At 47.5% G+C, this 21702-nt stretch overlaps 7 protein-coding genes across 7 annotated transcripts; 4 read left to right on the forward strand and 3 right to left on the reverse strand.

Annotated features, from left to right (window-relative positions):
• The first annotated feature begins 1 nt into the window (after position 1).
• Positions 2-3209, forward strand: EV420DRAFT_1326574 (Transketolase, thiamine diphosphate binding domain-containing protein). Its single transcript, XM_060468759.1, has 13 exons — positions 2-193; positions 243-305; positions 361-458; positions 521-692; positions 742-969; positions 1023-1127; positions 1181-1394; positions 1451-1764; positions 1820-1935; positions 1984-2127; positions 2181-2248; positions 2306-3054; positions 3121-3209. The coding sequence occupies exons 1-12, from the start codon at positions 158-160 to the stop codon at positions 2884-2886; spliced, it is 2139 nt and encodes a 712-aa protein (XP_060337002.1). The 5' UTR covers positions 2-157; the 3' UTR covers positions 2887-3054; positions 3121-3209.
• Positions 3210-3962: 753 nt separating this feature from the next.
• EV420DRAFT_1636770 (caspase domain-containing protein) lies at positions 3963-6011 on the forward strand (the record flags this gene model as incomplete). The annotated part of the gene is made up of 15 exons (XM_060476632.1): positions 3963-4197; positions 4247-4335; positions 4395-4455; positions 4512-4594; positions 4652-4827; positions 4904-4940; positions 4995-5042; positions 5103-5127; positions 5180-5346; positions 5395-5463; positions 5523-5541; positions 5601-5646; positions 5700-5718; positions 5770-5839; positions 5893-6011. 15 exons carry the CDS (start codon positions 3963-3965, stop codon positions 6009-6011), a joined length of 1263 nt encoding a protein of 420 aa, XP_060337003.1.
• A 1195-nt stretch (positions 6012-7206) lies between these two features.
• Positions 7207-9883, reverse strand: EV420DRAFT_1510358 (uncharacterized protein). The gene is made up of 9 exons (XM_060471504.1): positions 9753-9883; positions 9518-9690; positions 9417-9464; positions 9240-9368; positions 9114-9182; positions 8948-9064; positions 8848-8898; positions 8774-8797; positions 7207-7873 (listed from the first exon to the last, which is right to left on the reverse strand). Exons 2-9 carry the CDS (start codon positions 9616-9618, stop codon positions 7396-7398), a joined length of 1017 nt encoding a protein of 338 aa, XP_060337004.1. The 5' UTR covers positions 9619-9690; positions 9753-9883; the 3' UTR covers positions 7207-7395.
• A 771-nt stretch (positions 9884-10654) lies between these two features.
• On the reverse strand, positions 10655-11409 carry EV420DRAFT_1510377 (uncharacterized protein; the record flags this gene model as incomplete). Its single annotated transcript, XM_060471505.1, has 3 exons — positions 11110-11409; positions 11018-11050; positions 10655-10964 (listed from the first exon to the last, which is right to left on the reverse strand). A coding segment is annotated over exon 3 (172 nt), but the record flags the coding sequence as incomplete, so codon positions are not given.
• A 3869-nt stretch (positions 11410-15278) lies between these two features.
• On the forward strand, positions 15279-16681 carry EV420DRAFT_814421 (uncharacterized protein). Its single transcript, XM_060483568.1, has 5 exons — positions 15279-15451; positions 15502-15764; positions 15814-15915; positions 15966-16004; positions 16060-16681. Exons 2-5 carry the CDS (start codon positions 15565-15567, stop codon positions 16478-16480), a joined length of 762 nt encoding a protein of 253 aa, XP_060337006.1. The 5' UTR covers positions 15279-15451; positions 15502-15564; the 3' UTR covers positions 16481-16681.
• A 441-nt stretch (positions 16682-17122) lies between these two features.
• Positions 17123-17656, forward strand: EV420DRAFT_1474963 (uncharacterized protein; the record flags this gene model as incomplete). The annotated part of the gene is made up of 1 exon (XM_060469258.1): positions 17123-17656. One exon carries the CDS (start codon positions 17123-17125, stop codon positions 17654-17656), a length of 534 nt encoding a protein of 177 aa, XP_060337007.1.
• A 106-nt stretch (positions 17657-17762) lies between these two features.
• Positions 17763-21068, reverse strand: EV420DRAFT_1743995 (uncharacterized protein; the record flags this gene model as incomplete). Its single annotated transcript, XM_060480096.1, has 11 exons — positions 21053-21068; positions 20877-21003; positions 20765-20822; positions 20570-20707; positions 20310-20341; positions 19648-20130; positions 18726-19501; positions 18617-18652; positions 18420-18473; positions 17828-18365; positions 17763-17780 (listed from the first exon to the last, which is right to left on the reverse strand). Exons 2-11 carry the CDS (start codon positions 20964-20966, stop codon positions 17763-17765), a joined length of 2223 nt encoding a protein of 740 aa, XP_060337008.1. The 5' UTR covers positions 20967-21003; positions 21053-21068.
• Positions 21069-21702: the final 634 nt, after the last annotated feature.

The raw sequence follows: 21702 nt of genomic DNA on the forward strand, positions 1-21702 counted from the left end.
CCGGGGACACATCTTGTCTTTCTCCGTCATCTTTCCTTCTCGTTAACGTCTACGGCGCCCGTAATTCCTCACGCCTCGGAGAAATGGAGTTCTGTTCTGCTACCCCGAGCTACTTAGCAGCTCTTGTCTTCAGCCATTTCGTTTGGAACTACGTATCATGACCCAATCTGCTGCTGTGAACAGAGTTATCAATGTATGCGCGGTATCGGTTGTTTTCTCACAGTTCTTATTATATCTCTTAGGACTCAATCGAGAAACTCGTTATCAATACCATACGATGCCTAGGTGCGGACTTGACACAGGAGGTACGCATCTCGATGTCGCGTTTCAGTATCGGCTCACTATATGCGCATTACTTAGCACACAGGCGGTCATCCTGGCACGGTCATGGGTGCTGCCGCCATCGGCGTTGCTTTATGGCGTTTTGCGATGAGGTACAATCCTAAGGATCCTGACTGGTATGTGATCCGGAGGCCTGCGTACCCCGCAGTTCTCTGTCAGACTGATACGGTTTCCCCAGGTTCAATCGTGATCGGTTCGTTCTTAGTGCCGGACACGCCTGTCTGTTTCAATACATTCATCTTCACTTGGCCGGTTACGATGCATGGACTGCTGATCAGCTCAAGACGTATCATAACCCGAACTTTGGCATGGCAGCGGGACATCCCGAAATCGAGTTCCCTGGAATTGAGGTGGGATTGCAGTCCATTGAATTGAAGCGATGAATGTAGACCGCTCCAGGTCACCACTGGACCTCTTGGCCAGGGAATCGCCAATGCTGTTGGCCTTGCTATCGCCGCAAAAAATTTAGCAGCCACGTATAATAAACCTGGGTTCGATATCGTGGATAACAAGATATGGTGTTTTACCGGTGACGGTTGTTTACAAGAAGGGGTAGGCCAAGAAGCGCTGTCTCTCGCAGGGCACCTTCGGTTAGACAATTTCATTCTTGTCTACGATGACAATCAGGTGCACCTTGGGCCCTTCAGTGTATACAGCAACTCTTGAATATTGACGTTTAGGTCACCGTCGATGGCAGCATTGCTAACTGTTTTACTGATAACTCTTCCGCCAAGATCGCTGCTAACGGATTCCACATCGTTGACGTGCAAGATGGCACGAACGACGTATGCCTTCCTATGGTCCGAATTTGACTTTTCCTTGGCTCAGTCATATTTAGCTCCCCGCAATCTTAGAGGCTTTCAATGAAGCCAAGACCATCGAAGGCAAGCCTGTCTTCGTCCACATCCGCACAGTAATTGGGTACGGAAGCCACCGTGCTAATACGGGTGCGGCTCACGGACAGCCTCTTGGCATCGAAGAAGTCGAATACGTGAAGGGCGTCTTCGGTTTTGATCCCAGAATCAAATGTCACATTCCAGATGAAGTCTATGGTCCGTCCTCACTTTTTTTTCAATGTGATCTAAATTAAGAACTAACCGGTGTCTAGAATATTTCCGCCCTGTCGTTGCTCGCGGTCATGAGGACGAGGAACAATGGAAGGCTCTGTACAGGAACTACGCTAAGGCCTATCCCGCAGAATATGCTGAATTACAGCAGCGTTTGACTGGAAACCTTCCTGACGGCTGGCGGGAACTCCTTCCTCCCAAGTCAAAGCTTCCCACGACGGAGCAGCCCACGCGAAAATCGTCAGGTATCGCAGTCACTACGCTGGTTCCCAAGTTTAAACATTTTGTTGCTGGGTCCGCTGATCTGCTGGAGTCCACGTTCGTCAGCTTCCCGAACCAAGTCGAATTCCAGCACGTCAGCTTCCCGCCTCTTTCATAATACTCTGAACTGAAAAACCATCTGTTAACAGCCTGATACAGCCTTAGGCGACTATTCCGGTCGCCAGATACGATATGGGATTCGGGAGTTCGCTATGATTGGCCTAGCCAACGGTATAAGCGCATATCAGAATGGCATGTTTATCCCGTACGTCGACGTGTGATTCCGAGTCAAATGTTCTCATAATATCCCCAGTATCTGCTCGACTTTCTTCCAATTCTGGCTCTATGCTGCTCCAGCGGCTCGTATGTCAGCGCTTCAAGGTCTCCGGATCATTGGAATTGGTACTCATGATTCCATTGGTATCGGTGAGGATGGTCCTACGCATCAGCCTATTGCGTATGTCCCATTATATTAGTATGCATCGCATCGCTTCCTCAACAATGTGTCAGACTGGCTTCATTCTACCGTGGTCTTCCCAACTTTAACTTTATTCGACCAGCAGATGCTGAGGAATGCAGTATGTGCTAAGGATATTCTACGTTCTGTTGTTCTCACCAATGAATCTTCTTCACAGTGGGTGCTTGGGAAATCGCCCTAGATTCTCTACATACCCCTTCTCTCTTCGCTCTTTCTCGTCAGCCCGTTCCCCTACACAAAAACTCTGACCGATCTAAGGTCAAGCTTGGCGCGTATTCCATCTTCTCCACGTCTTCCGACGATTCCCATCCGCAGCTCATCATCGTATCCTCTGGCTCCGAGGTCACACGCTCCATCGAAGCGGCTAAGCGTCTTAGCGATGAATTAAATCTCCGTATACGCGTTGTGTCGATGCCGAGTCAAGCGCACTTTGACAAGCAGTCGTATGAGTACCGTGATTCCGTACTTGGGAACGGCGAAGCACTCGTGGTGGCCATCGAGGCTTGGTCATCATATGGATGGGCGCGCTATGCGCATGCATCCCTTAGCATGCACACCTTTGGGCAGAGCGCACCCCAGGCCACGCTGTATGAAATCTTTGGATTTGGTATCGATAATATTGTGGCGAAGGTGAAGGCGTGGGTAGAAAGCAAGATGGTGAACGGGGAAATTGTGCTACCGAGGTTGGGCCAATTTGAGGAACTGCTTTTAGGTTATGTGGATCCTCACAAGCATTAAGGTTGAAGAACGGATTCGTATAGATCCATCTGGGAATTTCCCTACGGAATGTATCATCATGTTTGTACCTCTAATAAATTATATATCGTCGATAGAGTGAGTTTAGGTAAGTCTTCTTGAAATGTCTACCTTTTTGCGCTCGGTGCCCATCTTGTACTACTCTGTCGCTTTTCTCTAAGAGTGCGGACGGCAACGGTAATCTGACTGAAACTCCAGATTATCGTTGCCGTCTACACTCTAAGTTGAGAGTACAGTTGCAGTGAGCTCGAGCTTTGTTGCGAGACCAGAGATTGAAAATACAGCTGTTTGCATAGCTTACAGTGACATACTTTTCTGTGAGTGGAAAGAGAGGTCTTAACTTTGTCATAATTCCAGGTTCTGCAAACGTTAACAACGCAACACGAGTTTTCGGTGGCTTGAGACTATGTCAACAATATCGGGGTGCCTTTTACACCCAAAATCTCGGTTCATGACGAAGTTCGATGCTTCTTTTCTCGTCTGCAAAATCATCACTTTTGAATAACATGTATGCAAGCGGCTGTAATTCGTGCCTCGTCTGCTGTCTGACGTATCCTCATCAGTCCGCGACTTGCTCTGATTCTATTAGCAAGTTGCGACGACAACGGATTCAGTTCTCATACACAACTTCGTGTCGTCTGATGTGTTTACATATGATGGCCTGCATCATACCACGAGTTAGCGTGCGAATTAAAGAGGTTAACTGATTGACAGGTACCATTCTTCAAGGCGATTTTCCATCTCTTCGTTCAACCCCCTCTCCTCCCCTCCCAACTAGCTGCATCTCTTTGGTCTCTCGGATTTTCACGCACCCATTTCCTTCAAACCCGAAAGCCCCACCGGAACTGATTTCACCGTATACCTGCTGTAAAAATCCTACAGCCCATGTCCTTTCACTGAGCCTCAGAAAACCAAAACGGTGCATATGTCAGGCATCCGAGTCCATGCCAGTGCATCCCCCAGCAGCGCCTCCATTGATTCCCGCTCCTTTGCTCTTCGACCGCAATAAAAGATGACCTTTGGGTCCATACACTCCTACCCATCGTCACTACCCACCAATGCGGTTTCCTATCATCGTGCAGGCTTTCAGCAGCCCGTCTTGTCCACTGGCTCCCTCCCACAGTTCAAAACGGCCTGATTCACGGCCAAGTGTGGAGAAGCAGGACAACCTCCACGCAGTCTCTTCCGCTCGGAAGGCCGTCCTTATTGGTATCAAGTACGCGCATGGTCCCCGGTCGTTGCGCGTCGCTGGGGCGCATGAGGACGTCCGCGCAACGAAAGAGTTGCTGACCAGTGCGTACGACTGGCAGTTCAACGCCCTGGCTGACCGGCAACATCTCAGAGACATACGGATTCCCATCAGAGGGTATCACCGTTCTCATGGATCATGACAGCGTTGAAGACAGACTCAAGCCTACAAGAGAAAATATCGTATGTAGTTTCTCAAGTTCCTCGCGCTGTTTGGCCTGGTCACTAATTTCTTTTCGCAGATGCGAGAACTAGGTGCGCTGGTCCGGGATGCAGAACCTGGCGGGGCTTACTTTGTCTTCTGTGAGTTTTCTTGATCATTTTGCATTCCTATCAATCTCATGGCGGTACATACATAGTTTCGGGGCACTGTGAGCAACTCGAGGAACCTGAGAGTGAAACAGGTGATTACGAAGAAGAAGATCGGCTGAATGAGTGTAACGTATCGATCTGGCTGTTCTTTGTCGAGGCCTTACTGATCGGTTTCTTCCTCTCCTAGGTCTGGTTCCGATGGATGCAGTACGCCACCAAGAATCAGGAACTAATTGTTTCGATCGAGGAGAATTTCATCGTTGATGATGTAGGGCTGCTAAGTCCACTCGTCCATATCCCGGAATTCAAAATCTCTTGGCTTCTAGGTAGTGAAAGTCCCTCCTTGTCGACCCCATCGCCAAAGTTCTGAAAGCTAGATTAACCGTGAGTTATTTATTCTAATAATAGATCTAGGTCTCATTTAACTGATCTATTACAGGCGGTGTTTGATTGCTGTCATAGCGGAACAGTTTTGGGTATGATGTCTTCCCGTTCCTTCAAGAGCACGGTCTGATAGGACAATGCCACAGATCTTTGCCACCACCGATGTAACAGAACTTACAGCTTCAAGAGCAGATGTGCGTTGCAGATCTCTATTATACGCGTGGATCTATCAACGACTTATTATTAACTTATAGACCGTCGTGTGCGCAGAAGACGCAGGTTCACCCTCACAGGATCTTGGACGCGGCTTATTAAATACTATATTCGCCAGTCAGGGAGGCTTTCCCAGAATCCGGTAAGACAGTTCGGGCTCTCATCGAGCCGTGGACGGCGTTGGCTTTGGAATGGCTCCAAATTTCCATCCCGGACCCGATGAAGCATACGGAATTTTGTGACGGCTACTGTCCCAGGATCAATCGTCCTGAAGGAGGGAACGTGGTGGGTCTATTTCTGTCCTCTTGGATCATGCTTATCAGTCACCGGTAGCTTTGTATTTCCGCATGCAAAGATTCGCAACTCGCCTTTGGAAATATCGAGGGCGGATCGCTGACGCGGGTAAGTCTTGTTATTCCTGATAGAGATACAAATAGTCAACTTATCATGATTCTTTCAAGGCACTTGTTACAACACTCAGTAGGCCCCAATTTCGGATTTATTTCAGCGTTTTCAATTAATACCCTTGTCCTCTCCAGAGAAAGACCCCCATCCGGTCCTCAAGGTCTTGTACCGAAGTATCAGGTATGCTCCGTTCTGGTCTAAATTATGCTCCACCTTATTTCTTATTCTTGAAGCGCTAGTGTCTATTCGCTGGTACGTAGGTCGGTGAGACTTAAATTCAAGAATGCTTCGCAAAAACCCCAGGTCTGTATCTCACTCTCTCAGGGTGGCTTACATCTTAATGTGGCAGTAGTTCTCGAGTATATGTCCCTTAGTACATCTGACGTTTTCTCTGATCAGTGTCATCAACTTATGGTGTACGCTTAGAACATGAGCAAGGCTTTCGATCTTCAGGAGCAGATCCCTTGATGTCCGTTTTACCTTTCTGGTTTGATTTTTCCCTCGATTTTCCTGAAAAGCCTATTCCGGACAATCATACCCATTGAAACCGTTTTGCTCCGTGCCTATCCTTGTGATTTGTTGGGACCGGCAAGGGGAGGAGGAACGAGACAGCATTGACCTCATCGCAAGTGACCAGTGACCCGCGTTGTGTCCTCGCCTTAGCAGTTAGCTGCTCCTGGGTATTTGACAATAGAGTGTCTTAGCTCGGACGTTTAATATTTATGCTTATCCACCTTCACAACTTGAACAGCGTATCATTCTTGGTTTCTTCGACTCATTCGAACAGTCCGCGTACTGCTAAGAATATAAATATTTGGGCTAATATACGAGTTGTTAAATACTCGAAGAAAGCCTGAGTCGTAGCGAGGACTATGTCCGAAAGCCGAGTTCCGATCACCAAGGGGGATTCGTGGGGGCGCTAACAAGCGGTAGGCATCGTTAACGAGGGCGTCTGCAAGCGCTAGGCGTAACCGATCAGGGCTGCTTAGTTCACACAATTCAGTGGACGTTCGAAGATGAGCAAATTTATATACTACTAGCAAGGACTTGTGTCATTATTATTATACAAGGTTCCGTAGTTTTCTAGCATCGGCAAGAACTTGAATGGAGAAAGTACTTGAGTACTAATAGGCCGAGGTCAAGACAAAGAAGACCGAGGGCAGGTATGTGTTGACTCGTACACAGACTGGTAAATACCCGATATCCATAACACGTACTTTGATACTATAATAGCTGCTACCACCTGGCTCATGGTACTTTTACACACGGAGTTCAAAAATTGGCGCCCACAGACGGAGTAGCTAGGTTGTGTTACTTGTGGCGGTAAGATGAAATCGCTGCCCGACCCTTCACAGATATAAGGCGAAGGAGACCTCATACTGAAAGGCCTCTCAGGCTTTCTCCGCTACATTCATTGAACGACTTATCTTCATACGAATCGTTGAGTCTCGTTGAGTCTGGTTTACGAGACTACTTACTCCGGTCAGACCGTTCGCGCGCATCCCGCGGTTTCCTCCATTCAGTGCACTGGCCAACGTGCAAAGTTGCTCGTAATCAATTCGTGATATACCATAGGACCCCAGACAATACCCTACGAACCCTGAGCCCAGTTCAGATTTCGACTAAATTGTCCTTAATATCATATTCGGCCTCACCGGGCTTTCTGATTGGCTGGGGATTTCACATGACGTCACAGGGCCTTCTCGTTTCAAGATCGCCGGTTACTTTGCGCTTACTATGCGCTTATCGACGTACCAGTGTTACCTTCCGTTCGTCTATGTTGTTCCATACTTCCTCGCCACAACACCCTGAATATTTCTACTTAACATCTAATAAATGTTTTTCTCATCCCTTTAACCTATTTCTTCTCATTCATATTCATATTCAACCAAAATTGTTTGCTTACACACGAGACATTGCAAGTTATATCTACACACCCTTCTTCGATACATGTTTCTTAGGCACCTCAATTTTTCGGCACACATCAAAATGCGCCACAAAGTTCTGAACCCTCCCCACTTGAACATCGCAAAACGGGCACCTCTGATGAGCATTAAGATGACGTCCCAAGAAATGCGTCACAAAGTGCTTTCCCTGAACTTCATGATCAGCCGGGCATCTGCTACCCTTGTTCGACATCCTGGCACATACTACCTTCTCCCTACTAGAAATAACCTTCGGGTGGTAGCTCTTGATGTGGGACTTAATGGCGTATCCCTTGAACGTAGTCTGCCCTGACTGGCAGTCGGCGATAGGACAGATGCAGTCAATTTCACCAACGACTCGATGGTAGTAAAAGAGGTCTTCATAAGCGATGCCGAATTTCTGAGCGATTTGTTGGACTGCCTCACTGCCGAACTTGCTCTTTGTTTCGTCGTTGAACTTTCTCTCTACGTACCCGGCAGCGCTGTGGAGTATTCAGTGGACTGCAATTATAACGAACAAAGGATGCGTACTAGGGCTTCGCACCGTTACCGTATAGTACGGTTATACGGGTGCCGTCGTACGGGTACCGTACCCGTTCCGTCTGGCGAAATAATTTGCCCAGAGACGGACGGTATACGGACATCCCGTATCCCGTTAGCAACCGTATAAACACGGCCGTCATACGGTAATCAACGGCCGTGTATGTATCTAAAAATAACCGTCATCAGATCACGCTGCACGCGTGTTTGCCATACACTTAACATTGTACCACGATGTGCTGGCACCGCAAGCTCTTCAATGCTACCACCCGATCTTTTTTCACTCGCTCTACTCAAGCTCTAATCCTTACCAGCATAGAATACTTTCTATTTCCTGCTTCTGCTGCTTCTATTCTACTCCCGTTTCATCCTTTGACTACAAGCACATGTTGCGCAATAATTTGGCCTCCGCTGGTCTGTGCACCTTTCAAATATGGCTGAATTTAAGCCAGAGAAGTTCACGAAAGACTATCTACTATATAATGGTCCTGTCCTTTTTTGGGCAGACTTACGACCACATTCTGGGCATCATGACAGATCAGTGCGCCCTCGATGCCAACGGAAACTTGAAATCCTCCTCGAAAGTCAATGTTTATCACGATGCAGATGACGACGTGCCCATGGAAGGACCTGAAGCTGCTCCGAAGCCTGAAATATCAGGTATGTATTATTCAACGGCCGTATTGACGACCGGCACGGCCGTCTATATACCCGTACCGTACCGTCAACCTAGTTCTAAGAGCCTTGACGGTACGGTATACGGACCAGCCGTCGCCCGTCACTGTACCGTGGCTATACGGCCGTATACCGTATACGGGACGGTGCGAAGCCCTAATGCGTACCAGGAGTAATGGCCGCGGATAGCACTGCATCTCTATGAGTTACTTGAAGATGGACTAATTATAAGGCTGCGTACGTTTCTAATTTGCTATTGGCATGGTAAGACGAATCTGGAGCGTCATGGAATCTATTTCTGAGTTAATAGATCCGTGAGAAAGTAACCAGGAACAACACACGGCGGGGGCGACGTTGCTATCCTTGAAGGCGATTCTATCGGAGGAACGACGTGAACCAGATTGCTGGGGGCTACTGGCGCACGCGCGCGCGTTCCGTCCCCAGGTTGAACGGGAGGACTGCAATACCAAAATTTATTAAAGTGAACGTCTGAGTAAAAGCACTTACGCAAGAGTGGCCTCAAAGTCTTCCCCGACGAAGGCGGGAAAAAAACGACCCTCCGCCCCATAAAGGCTGCTGTATACATATATTCATTGAAATCGAAAAAATGACAAAGGCAACGACACATGTTACCTTAGCTCTGGCACCCAGGATCCTTGCGGATGGCTACTGTAGCCACCGTTTTCAACTGCCATCGGCGGAACGCCATGATTGTACAAGGGCGACAGCAGGTTCTCGTAGTATTCGGTTGGGTGGTTCCATCTGCGCACTGTGTCGGCATTGTCAGGACATCGTCAAAGAGAGACTTACGGGGTCGCCTGCAAAACTCCCTGGGGCCCCATTATCATCGAGTATCGGCTATAACGGTGTTGCGATTGGCGATGAGGGTTCGGCTAGATAATAGGGCGCACCTGTTATACTCTTCGACGCTAGTAGATCCATGGTAGCCGGGGTCAGCGTCATTTGCTAAAGGATAAGTGTAGGAGGAGTGACCACTTTCAGGGCGATACATTTCTGAAGTGACATTGAGAGCAAGGGGGTTTAAATCATCCAGCAGACACGCAACACGTCTCTACGCAACGTCCTTTGGAGTTCTGCCATTCAGCGACTTGCCAGAAAGAGATCCATCAACGCGGGTTTACGGACTTATGGGTCTTCACATAGCGGATAGGGCTGCGCGCCGTCACCGTATTATACGGTTTTCGGTAACCGTTATACGGAATACGAACCGAAGCCGAACGCACCCCAATGACCATTTGTACGGTACGGTGTACGGTTGTTCCGTCACCGTCAAGACCTCTCACAGACGGCCGTACAACGTCGTAATACGGCTTATTGCTTAATCTTACTTTTGACTCAGCCAAGAGTCCTTTTTAGGGTAAGTCTATGACACAAAATAGCCATCATTCAATTTCGTAGCTTTATTAACTTGCTCTTTTAGCTGTCTTGTCAATTTTTCATACACATTCAAGACAATATACATGACTTTATCTTAAGTCTTCGATATCTCTAGCCCTGCTCAATGCGGCATAGCTGATTATAAAACCAGGTGCATTTTACAGATTTTTGGCAATCTTAAAGGCATCTGACTAACTTCTTTATGAGCAAATCAATTTCATACTCAGGCGCACGGTCGTCAACGACCGTAGACGGCCGTAAGGTACCCGTACCGACGCCGACAAGGCATTCAAACTGATCATACGGCACGGTATACGGATAGTTCCGTGACCGTCTGGGACATTGGCTTTACGGCCGTATACCGTATACGGTACGGTGCGCAGCCCTAATAGCGGACGAAGCGGAACGCGTAGCCTTCATCAGGAAAAAACTACTTTGCTACATCGCAGTATGTAGTCTATGTAGCACTTGTAGCGCCGTAGCACAGTCCCCCATATGTAGCAGTTTGTAGCACACCACTAAGAGTACGTAGTAGTCTGTATCAAGTGATAGCACCCCACCCGAACTATTGTATCACTACAGTAGCGGGCATCGTATCGATACCTACGAAGACATATTCTGACGAACACAGAAGAGGGCAGACCATGAAATGAATGGAATCAATATATTACTACTGGCTACTACACCAATATAGCTGTACGACATCGTATGCACTAGACCACCTCCAACATCTGAACTGTGAGTAGCATCGTGGTCCATCATGTCATCACAAAGTACACCAAAACAGACTGAAATCCTAGCAGAACAGCAGCGAGATCAATAGTAGCCGATAGGAAGAAGGCTACAGCACTTACAACTGATCGCGTTGCTACGAAAATGAGAAATATAAGGACGGTGCAATAACCGCAGTTGTCGCACCTGGTCTTCGGCACCATCACAGTTCATGGGTTGTTCCGAGTCCTAAGTGCTATGGTATAAATATGACGAATGTCAAAACAATTCAAGTTACATACATTCCAGTACAAAATACCCTTAGAACACTATTCCTATAAAAAACACGAGGCAAGTAAGCAAAAAAACACGGGGTTGCAGTTTGGGTACTCACCGGCAGCCTTGAGTACAAGACATCTCATCCAAGTGCTGTGAAACGAGGCCATGTGAGATCAAGTGGAAGAGATAGAAAGAACACGCACAATGAACAGTAACTTTAGCATTCAAAGCATAAGGGACGCATATCCAAGGAGCGCACGAATGGCGAAGAGGATCATCTGAAGGGAATATAGGTTGTCCACACCGGTAAGCCAGAAGGAAAATAGAACCATAAACAGCAATGCGTGAAGAGGAACGAGAAAAGTGGGCCGAAACGTTGATGGAGGAAAGGAAGCAAGGGTGGTTGGATTTAGTCGGAATCCGATGGCGTGATCTTGGTTGATTATGCACGTGATGGACGGACTCTGTATCGGAGTTTCAAACGAACTTAGCAGAACTCCCCCCGGCTCGTCGCACTGCCATTGTAGCTCTCCATACTTCACAAGGCATATATCGTTCTAATTACCTTCCGATGTACTGAGTTCGTCTTCGCGTTACTTTCCTATCCTTATTCAAGTCCCTATTTCAGTCAGACTCAATATTCTCTTTTAGCTGACACTCGACTTATACCATCAGCCACTATCGAAGACCCAAAAAAAGAGACAATACTGACCAATATTGTAGCATTCAGTAGGTTTCACTCAAGTATACAGATGTGTACATAGCTACCGGTGGTATATACAGAATGCTACCTACCCTACCTAGTGCTGTGCACCCTCTACCATCACTACTGGCGATACATAAGCTACGTATATCTGAGTGGCAGATACGTAGCAAAAGGGTTTTTCCTGATGTTGCCTACGCCTAGAGACCGAGAGTAACTGATTGTACATGGTGCCACTGAACACGAACAACGAGGGAGAAGCAGGACTGAGGAGCCATTGTAATATGACGGCCAGTACTCGCAATAACGCACCTCTGATTGATATATATTTAAAGTAGCGGAATGCCCGACCTATCAGGATAGAAGGGTGATAGATAGGCGAGCAAGCCTGTGTTGCGGATCTCAACAATTCGTGTTACAGTCATCGGTTTCTAAACTGTGGCTAATAATCAGCAGACGCATAAAATCAGGTGTGAGTGTTGGCAACGCTAAGACTCACAAACGCAGGTCGAAATCGCTAAATGCCTCCAAGCGATTACCTATAAACATAGTTCATTAGAACAGGCGTAAGTAAGCGGAAATACTCATACTTCTGGCTACCCGGGGGAAATCGCCGATACGTCTCCCCACATAAGCAGAAAGAGACAGAGGAGAATGTGAATCAAGAGGCCTAGCACTGCAATGAGGCAGGAAAGTTTCGCTTGATTCAATAGTACTCTGCTGTCTTCTAGTAGTTCTATCCCTTGCCCTGTCAGGAAAATAAATAAGGCTGTCAACTATCATGGGCGCTACACAATGACGTGATGAGAAGTCACCGCCATGGTCAAAGCTCTGGGGCGTTAAAACAAGAATGGTCCTAACCCCGGTGCATAATTGAAGGGCGGAAAGAACCTGCACAGAATATTACGAACATGAGAAGTTTTTTGAGTTTCTGAGTTTTGCACCAGCGAGAATAGAAACCAAGGGGAGGGCCTTAGGGAGAAAAGAAAGGACATACGTCTATACAAAATGTACGTGTAGGCCACAACTGCAATTGAACCACTGGTCTCGCACAATGCGACTGACTGTTACCATCTGTGCAAGTGGCGGGATAATTTATATTGGGAGGCGCGGAGCTCACAGTGGATAAGAAGCCATAGTCAAGTCAATTCAATTACCGGAGCTTGCAGGTTGCGAAGATTAGCGCCAGATTCGTTACCTTGACCGGCGCGCCTATATATCTTTCTATTTTTCGATTCCCACAAGCCTTGGACCGGCAGCCTGGCAGTGGGTTGCCTTTCTCTATTGTGTTGATGCACGATCTACCCCATCGTCAACAGACCACGAGATAAGACCCATATCTTCAGGCGGCTGAATTTGCACCTGAATTTTAGTAAGGGCAAAGTAGTAACTTCTTGATGTCATACCAAGAGTCTTGGCTTTGTTCCCGCGCTCGAAGTTTTAAGGGCTGCTACAATATATAAGCGCGCGAAGCAAGTCATGCGGCTGGATGCTTTACTAGGGTCCTTTCTACCAATTCCCGTAAGTCAACCAAAGATCAGCACTCGCTAAGAGCATGCGTCAACATTGAGGACAAAAGAGTGCCGGACCCGTCAATGATAATACTTTGTCGAAACAAGCACCAAGTAACTTGACCAACCTTAGTCCTAGAGAATGAATTTAATAAGTTGACTGAGAAACGGCAAGGACACGGTAGAACGAGATCGAGAAGGAAATTTACCACCTGTTCGTATGTAGTATTATGCCAAGTTGCCAATGTCGGCAACTGTTGAGAAAGGCGGGCGAAGAAGAGCGTAGTCTGGCTGAAGATTTTAGGACACCTGAACACAACACGATGCTAGCACCGTAGAAAAGATCCTAGTATGAAAGGCATGTCAGTGCAAATATACAAAGTCAAAGAAGACGACCACCAACGAGCTTGAGTATCCTAGCGTGAGTTCCATCTATTTCATGCAGCAGGCTGACTTCAGAAAGTGAACGAAATAGCGATCTCCTGAGCTGAAACCTGCCATTCCTTAAGTAGCACTATGATGTTTCCGAGTCGCATGGAGTGTAAAAAGAACACAACACTGTTGGCAGGGCTGGTTGTGGTTAGTCTCTCGTAGACAGACGCTACATACACGACACGGTACCATTTGATGCTGTAATAAAATAGACACACGTGTTTGAAAGGAATTCACTACTGGGGCCGAATTTTAAACTTTCGTAAAGATCATTGAGTTCAGAAAAACAAGCTGAAAGATGGTTGTATAAGTGCAGCTCGCTAGTCCAGATTCACTAGCTTGGTGTGTTCGGTATTGAAGTGGGTAATTTGATTAATTTGATACAAGATTTTTGGTCTATTCCAAATTGGGAAGTTGTAACTTGCATGTCGGGCCTACCACGTCGCTCCCTTGTAGTCCTCCTATGTGCCAAGTGACGACAGCTTGCTTCATATACAGGATGGTAACGAGACTAACCCTTGTCCATGTCAACAGTCAGCTGGTCAACATTAATGAACGCCTGGTCTTTACCTTTTTTTTATGCGGTCTCGTTATCAAGTTCGCCTATCAATGCATTACCCGCGGCGCCTATAGCAAGGACCAGGATGAGATGCCCTCATTTCCCACCTCCTGTTACAGTTCTAAAGACAGCCCAGGCTTCCTCGTTGTCAACCTCGATCCCGTTCTGCAGATAGCCCTGATCCAGTCTACCGACTCGCCTACGACTGACTTGCACCCTTGTCGGAGGATAAGCAGAACCTGCCGCTACCTTGAGTCCAAATCGCCTTCGAGCTCAGTGTCGCTTTTTCATTTCCGTGACCGCACATCGTTGTCTATGTCAGTTTGTTGCGTTCGTTTTTCCTTGTATACTGAATATGCTACAAATAAACGTCCAATTTTGTGCTACAAAAGCGGCTCACGAAAACATCCCGACTAAACCGACAACCGTGAAATCTAAGGGCATGCTCCATTTTCGTACCCTGAATGGTCGACTGATGAAACTGATATAGGATGTTCCTCCGAGTCCTAAGCGCGTGGTGCCAATAGGACACGATCAACATCATTGCAAAATTGATTCGCTTTCAGAGCGCGTGGTGATAGGACACGATCGACAACATTGTAGATTCAATTCATTCCGCAAAGTTGTCGACTGCCGTAAGCAATGCCATCCATCTTTGCCCACAAGTTTGTCGACCTTCTTGTAAGCTTCATATCTCCATCCGAACTTGCGGCGTTGCGTGATGGAAACCCCTCAAAGTTGTCGACGAAGAATCATTGCGGCAACCCGTGGCATATTTCCTTTCATAACTTGGTCGATGAAACTAGACACCTATGTCAGCGGCTAGCACCATTCGTCGTCCTGATCCTTAAATACAGGCCATACGAACCATCTTGTTCAATTCCATCCTCTACACTTTCTAACATGCCTCATTGGCAGAGCTTCCCGAACCTTTATGCCTCCTCGCGCCACTATGCCGATTCTTCTGACAGTACTGGCATATATGGCTGCAGGTGTGTTCAGGTCTATCGCTGAGCTCGTCACTATCCTCATCTCACCTCGTGATTAGTATTGGAGATCTCGGAGATCCCCCAGATTTCTTCTACAAAGAAATCAACCGTCCGTCCGTGGACAGCTTTGACCTAGATTCAGTCTGGCCGAGCTGGACCGAGTGGATCACGGACCTAGAGGCCCCTCTACCCCATACAAATGGAATTGCTGGTAGAGGTTGCGCCAGGAGTTCAACGGTTGGACACAAATGCCTGAAAGAGAGGTGTGTGTAATCTGCTTAAGTGCATTATCTCAATATTTGAACAACAACAGAAACGATGCTTGTTATCATCCCTATGCCAGCGTCGTGCCTCAGTGTGAACGACCTCGCTGACGATGCAGATAAAATGGCCTTTTCCCCTTCGTTGTATGTGCTTTCTTATTCGAAGGCCTCCTTGGAATTTATTTTGTAGTGGGAGTCCTCCTTCGATTATGAGAAGCACACCCGTGTCAGAAGGGCCGCCCATTTCTTCTGAATGTCTAGCGATCGCGTCAAATGTCGCGTCGCAACCAGATATGACGACGGAAACCCCTTGGTACGTCAGTATGCTAAGTTTCACTCATTTTTCTGATGCGGTCATTCAGCACACACAATGCTCTACTTCCACAAAAGTCCCTTGGCCCAATCACGTATGATGAAAACATGACTCGCGATAATACTTCAAGCGAAAGCATTCGAGAAGAACTGTAAGTGACATTCTTCTCGATTAAATCTCAGATTTCTTACTGTGATGTAGTTCTACTTGTTGTATGGATACTATTCGCCCACAATGTTGGTATGTGTCGCTTTGTAAGTATCATAAGCCTCGCTAAAATTGATATACTTCCCAGCCCTCCCGGATACCGGAAAAGATCCTTTCCCTCAGAAATGGTCGAAAAACTTATTCGAGACTACGATATTCCCGCTCACCACGTCTTTTATTACTGGAGAGACGAAGACCGTGACGACCATACCTGTCCACTGAATTGTGGGCAACGGTTTATCGGACAGTCTATCAAGGCTCATCTTGGAAGGTTTCATCCTAATATCAACAGCCGTAGCCGAAAAGATATATGTTGCCGCACGCAGTCCCACTCAAAGAGCAAGTGCCCCCCTAAGAACGTTGTTCAAGAGAGATATTTCCTGAAGCATTTCATGGTGATGCATTCTCTTGCGCATTCATTGTGTCCATTTTGTCTGGGTCGGCAGACGAGGGTCGACCACTTGTACAGGCATTTCGCGGTTTGTAGGGTTCTACGGCCAAAAATTTGATTTTTTTTTTAGCTCGAATAGTTCATTAGTTGATGGTACCGCTAGTCATGTGTTTTATGCTTTGGCAGCTCCGGCCCGGGTTTGGGATCCATTAATGAAAAATTTGCGGATGCTCGATAGTATTGATAGTTGTTTTATACTAGGTGCACAATTCTTGTTGAACGTAGCAAACTAGTGAAATGAAATAAAAATAAGAATGAGAAAGCGAACCTTTGGATAAGTCGGATGCGAAGTAGCCAGTCATTCTCCTTTTTCTCTATTGCACCCCAGGAGCCCCCAGGATGAAGGCGTATATCTTCCATTTATTACGTGGACATCCCGCCATAATAGTCCGCTGATATCATATCTTCGCTGTGGTTCTTATTTTTGTTTTGTTAGTTGTCTGGTTTCATCTCCGGTAGATCCGAGCCGGTTCCGTGGATCATTCGTGCAGGACATAGAACAGCGTGAATTTTTGCGGCTTATCTACGTATTTTTTCTTTCCGCGCCTTGCACATAATACCCTCGCACAATTTACCCCGCCAGTTCCGAATTCTTAGGGCCGTTGTGGTGAGCGAAGAAGTTGACTGAGGCAACGCGTTCTGATGATTTCAGTAGGGATATCCAGTCGTTTCGCAACTGGCTCTAGTCCGTTTCCGTGGCATGCAGTTTGAGCCTAGCTGCCTCGCCCTTTTGGCTTCTCTTTCTGGGTTGTGTTGCGTCCGAGCTCTTCCTTCTCAAGGCGATTTGGCCCACCAATCCAACACCGATAACAACCTGCTCTTGGAAATTCGGGATCGACCAGCACGACACATTGATCTATCTTCAATCATCGCCGTCATTTCTCTTATCCTGCTCTCTGCAATGGTCTTTACCATTTACTACTTTGGACCGTCTCTTTGCCATAAAATTAGGTCGAACATAACTAGAATCCGAGCTCGACATCGTCGCCAGAAAGCCGCAGTGACTGCACCAGCTCCAACAGAAGATACCCATCCTGATCCTGGTCCTGGGTTTGGATTTGACGGTCTATCAAAGTCGCAACTGGAGGAGCTCAGGTTGAACGAAGAAGCAGAATCGACATTTGTGTTGGTCAAAATTCCTGACGATCCGCCGGAGCTTTCACTTTGTCACCTGCAGTCCTTGCCGTCGCTCACTCTGACGTTCGATAATATGAAAGAGGTGGAAAGAGTGTGATATTTTCCCATATGGTATATAAAATGTATCTCAAAAGTTCGGGTCAATATGGTATTGTTTCGATTTAATGCAGTGTCCCTGCGCTACATAGATATTGTTAACCGTCTCAAACGGCGTAACCATACTAGACAAGAGTCATCAGTGAGATTCACGATGAAACACAAAACTTACTCTGTGGTCTGAAGTATCGCCGTTACGGCTTATGACTGTCGGTGATTTACACAAAACCGGTTGGAAAGGAACATCCCCGTGGTGCGTCTTTCGAGGGTTTTCCGACTCAACACTGTGTCCTTCCTCGGAATAGTCGGCGGTATCAATAGAGTATGACCTCCAATACACAGTCTCCACGTCATCCACCGAGTTAATTGTCATCCTACGCGATGGAGGCTGAAAGCTGAGAGTGGAAGGATTGTTGGAGATTTTCGGGGTATCATAGCCGAGGATCCCTTGAGAGGGAAGAGATGAAAAGCTGTCAGAGGCACTAGCCTTGCCAGGTAGAGTCTGAGTCGTCGACCGCAGTACATCATGGCCATCGCCAGTTTCAACCATTTCGGCGTCAGACTCGATATAACGACTATCGTGTGGGGAGACAAGGACGAAGTCCATCCTTTTGCGTTTTCGCCGGATGAGGTAGATCAGGATGGCTATGAATAAAGCGAAGAAGCCTAGGGTTCCTGCAATTATGCCGCCAATCTGGCCTTTCGAAGGTCTTGGAGACAAAGGTAAGATACATGGGTTGCACACAGTGACATGGAAAGCATACCGAAAAGGAGCACCTGCAACGGACGTTGTAACCGTAGCCGTAATAATCTCCGTTCTGGTTGTGTATGGTGTGGATGTTGTCATGGTTGTAGGAGGCGGCGAAGTAGTTATGGTCGTTAACTCATAGAGGGTTTCCAAGGTTGTGTAAGTAGTCGTATAAGTACTAAGATCATCGTCCCCCATACCAGTCCACCGTACCTCCTAGCCGGACGCTGTTCGGAGGTATTTAGTCGCCTGACAAAAACCAACAAATGAAGAACATACAGAGGGGCAGATGTTGATATATCTGATTCAGCTGTAGCACTACGGTGAGCTGAGACTTGTATCTGAACCAGTGGGGGTGGGGCTGATAAGCCCATCATCTTTGCTCGCGGGTTGTTCTTGCGACTGGGTGCTGGAGGGATGTGGGACTTGAGTTGCCACCGAACCACGTCCATCAGTTGGACCTGTGCCACTGGGAGTTGTACTGGTCGCTCCTGCGGGTGTGGAAGTGGGACCTTGTTGATGTGTAAGGGGAGGAGTCCCATTTAAGGTCGAACTGTTACCGTCGGAATTATGGGCAGGGGGAAGGGACGAGTCGGTAGAGTTAGGGTCGTGTACCGACGGTGATCCGCCATCAGGCTGATGCTCTTTAGGAGGGACAGGAGTGGAGGAAGAGCCAGGAACAATGGGAGTGGATGGGGATCCTGTATTACCCGGATCGCTATTACCAACGGGTGGGGGCTGTTCACCAGAGGAGGATCCATCATTATTGTCTCCTTTACCGGAAGGATTAGAAGATGGGGAAGCAGCTGCAGTGGCGGATGTAGTTTTCACTTCTTCGGTTGATTGCTGAGGCAAAGAGGTGAAAGCAGAGGACTGAAGCGGCTCTTGTGTAGGTGACCCTTGAGGCGACTGAGAAGAGTTATCAGTTGGAGACTGCCCTCCCGAATCGGGGGAGTCATTGTTATTTGTTTCCTGATCGGAAGGAGTAGGAGATGGGGAAGCAGTAGTAGTTAGAACTTCCGTTTGTCCCTGAGGAGGTGTAGTAACGGTGGAGGTCTGAGGTTGCGACCCCAGGCGATGTCTCTTGTGTAGATGTTCCTTGAAGCAACTCAAAGTTGGTGTCAGTTGCTACGTCTTGCTTTGAAGTATGCCCTTCTCCATTGAAGGGACGATGTTTACCGGTTCCAGGATCAGAAGGGGTAAAAGATGGAGCTTGCAGTTGCAGTGGGGGTTGCAACCGGTACTCCTATTGATCCATGAGGTAAACCGAAAGTGCCGGAGAACAGAATCGGTAGCAACGGCTCTCGTGTAGGAGTTCCATGAACCGACTGAGAAGACCCAAAATTGGTGTCAGTCGCCACGCCTAATGTTTGAGACTGCGCTCCCTTGTTACCATTTCTATGGTTTTCTTTATTGGAAGTAGTGGAAGTTGAACTTGTGTGGGTCGAAGTGATGGTGGAAGTTGTATCTCCGCCTGTATCCTGACTAGTATGATGAAAAGAAGCTGGAGGGCCCGATGAACGAGTATGAGCAAGAGATGATGCTGTCTGCGACGTGATTCCATTGTTAGGACCCTGGGAGACGGGGGCGGGGGTAGTAGTCGACGTCGTCTCTGGAACAGCCGTGGTGGGCGACGATGTTGTAGCGGTCCTGATTGATGAAATACTCGCGTCTAAAGATGCACTATCCGACGGATTAGACGTAGCTGAACTGGATGATGCCTCCGCCTGTGATGAATCGATAGTTGATGCATCAGAAAACGAGGTTTGCGATACAGTTTCTGTGGGTGAAGAGGTGAATATATCTGAGGTAACTGTAGTCTGCGATGACGTGACGTCGGCAGGCGAAGTACTTGGACCCAAAGACGGCGAGGCGGTGACAGCGGAAGCTGTTGCCGAAGACTCACTTGAGGAGGCCGGGTGGTGATGTAGACGCGTCCTGGTTAGAAGATAAGTCCGAGGTTAAGGGAGCTGCCGAGCTGCCGGGGAATGGTGTCGGGACGGCATCAGAAGAAGAGAATGTCGCCCGCGACGAGCTTGAACTTGTAGGCTCAAAATTTGAGGATGAGTTGGTAGTGGAAGTAGCCGCGTCGGTAGCTGAAGCGATAGAAGGTGGTGTAATCGAGCTGTCTGTCGAAATGAGAGACGTCGTAGGAGTTGATACAACCGACATCTCTGAAGTGCTCGAACGGTCGGTGGATGGAAGTCTGACTGTCCATGATACTGCTGTGTCCAGTCGGCGAGTCCTCTGTGGATGGGAAATCTGGTGTGGCGGTGGTGGCAGTGGTTGGTGGAGTGCTCTCACCTGTATCTGTTTTACCATACGGTATCAAATTCCTGATAATGCGATGGAAATCATCACTTCTTCCGCTAGGTGATACAGACACAACGCTGGCCCCTTGCCGAACTTCATCAATTGTCTGGAATAGCATAAGGTTGATGTAACTTAAAGGTGATCATAAAGGTAACCTTACCTTCTCGGAAACGTACTCTTCAGCTATTGCGAAGGCCTTCTTGTGTTGAAAATTATTGGCTCCTTCTGATCCTATGAACCAGTTAAACATGTAGACGCAGTTTAGACATCAAGCGTCGTACTTCGGGCTGTAAAAGTGGTGTGAACACCAGATCAGCTGAAATTATACAAGCTTACAATTAGGAGGGCCGAGTTTATGGTAAAGAAACATTTAACGAACGGAAGGGGCACGACATGGCTCGCAATCTCCGTTCTTATAAACAGTCAACTTGGAAGTTGATCGCGTCGTAACAAGTCTGACTTTCAATTTGTTGTTGATCGTCAAAGAACTGGCATTATCCTGTGCCTTTCTTTAATGATAACTGAGATGAAAAGGCTGTGAAAAATCTATAGCTGTAACCAACGGGAATGCTTACAGCCGTGGGGATCATGGCTGATTGACGGCAAACAGGTGACCACTGTTCGAGATGATAGTTGTTATTCTTCCTCACGGTTCTGCCTCAGTTCGAACCAACGATCCCAAGGAAAAATTAGTTGAATAATTGCCCGATACCCTTCTCAGTAGTTTTCAAGGACGTCAGTCAGCGGCAAAATCCTCGAGGTCGACGTACCTGGTGTAGAGCCGAGCGGCATTTCCCGATTGGATTACCGTTACCAGGAGGTGGCAGTAAATGACAGCTTCGACCTACTCCTACCATCGTTCTTCATTTCTCGCCTTTTCGTTTTGTCAAATCTTGTAATACCTTCAGATTTTCCATCATCATTGCCTTCTTTTAGGATCAAAGCACAGCCGGGCTCTCAAGCTGAGAATCCAACCTTTAACGTTA

This window comes from Desarmillaria tabescens (genome assembly GCF_030435595.1).
Source record: "Desarmillaria tabescens strain CCBAS 213 chromosome Unknown EV420scaffold_4, whole genome shotgun sequence".
NCBI classification, from domain to species: domain Eukaryota; kingdom Fungi; phylum Basidiomycota; class Agaricomycetes; order Agaricales; family Physalacriaceae; genus Desarmillaria; species Desarmillaria tabescens.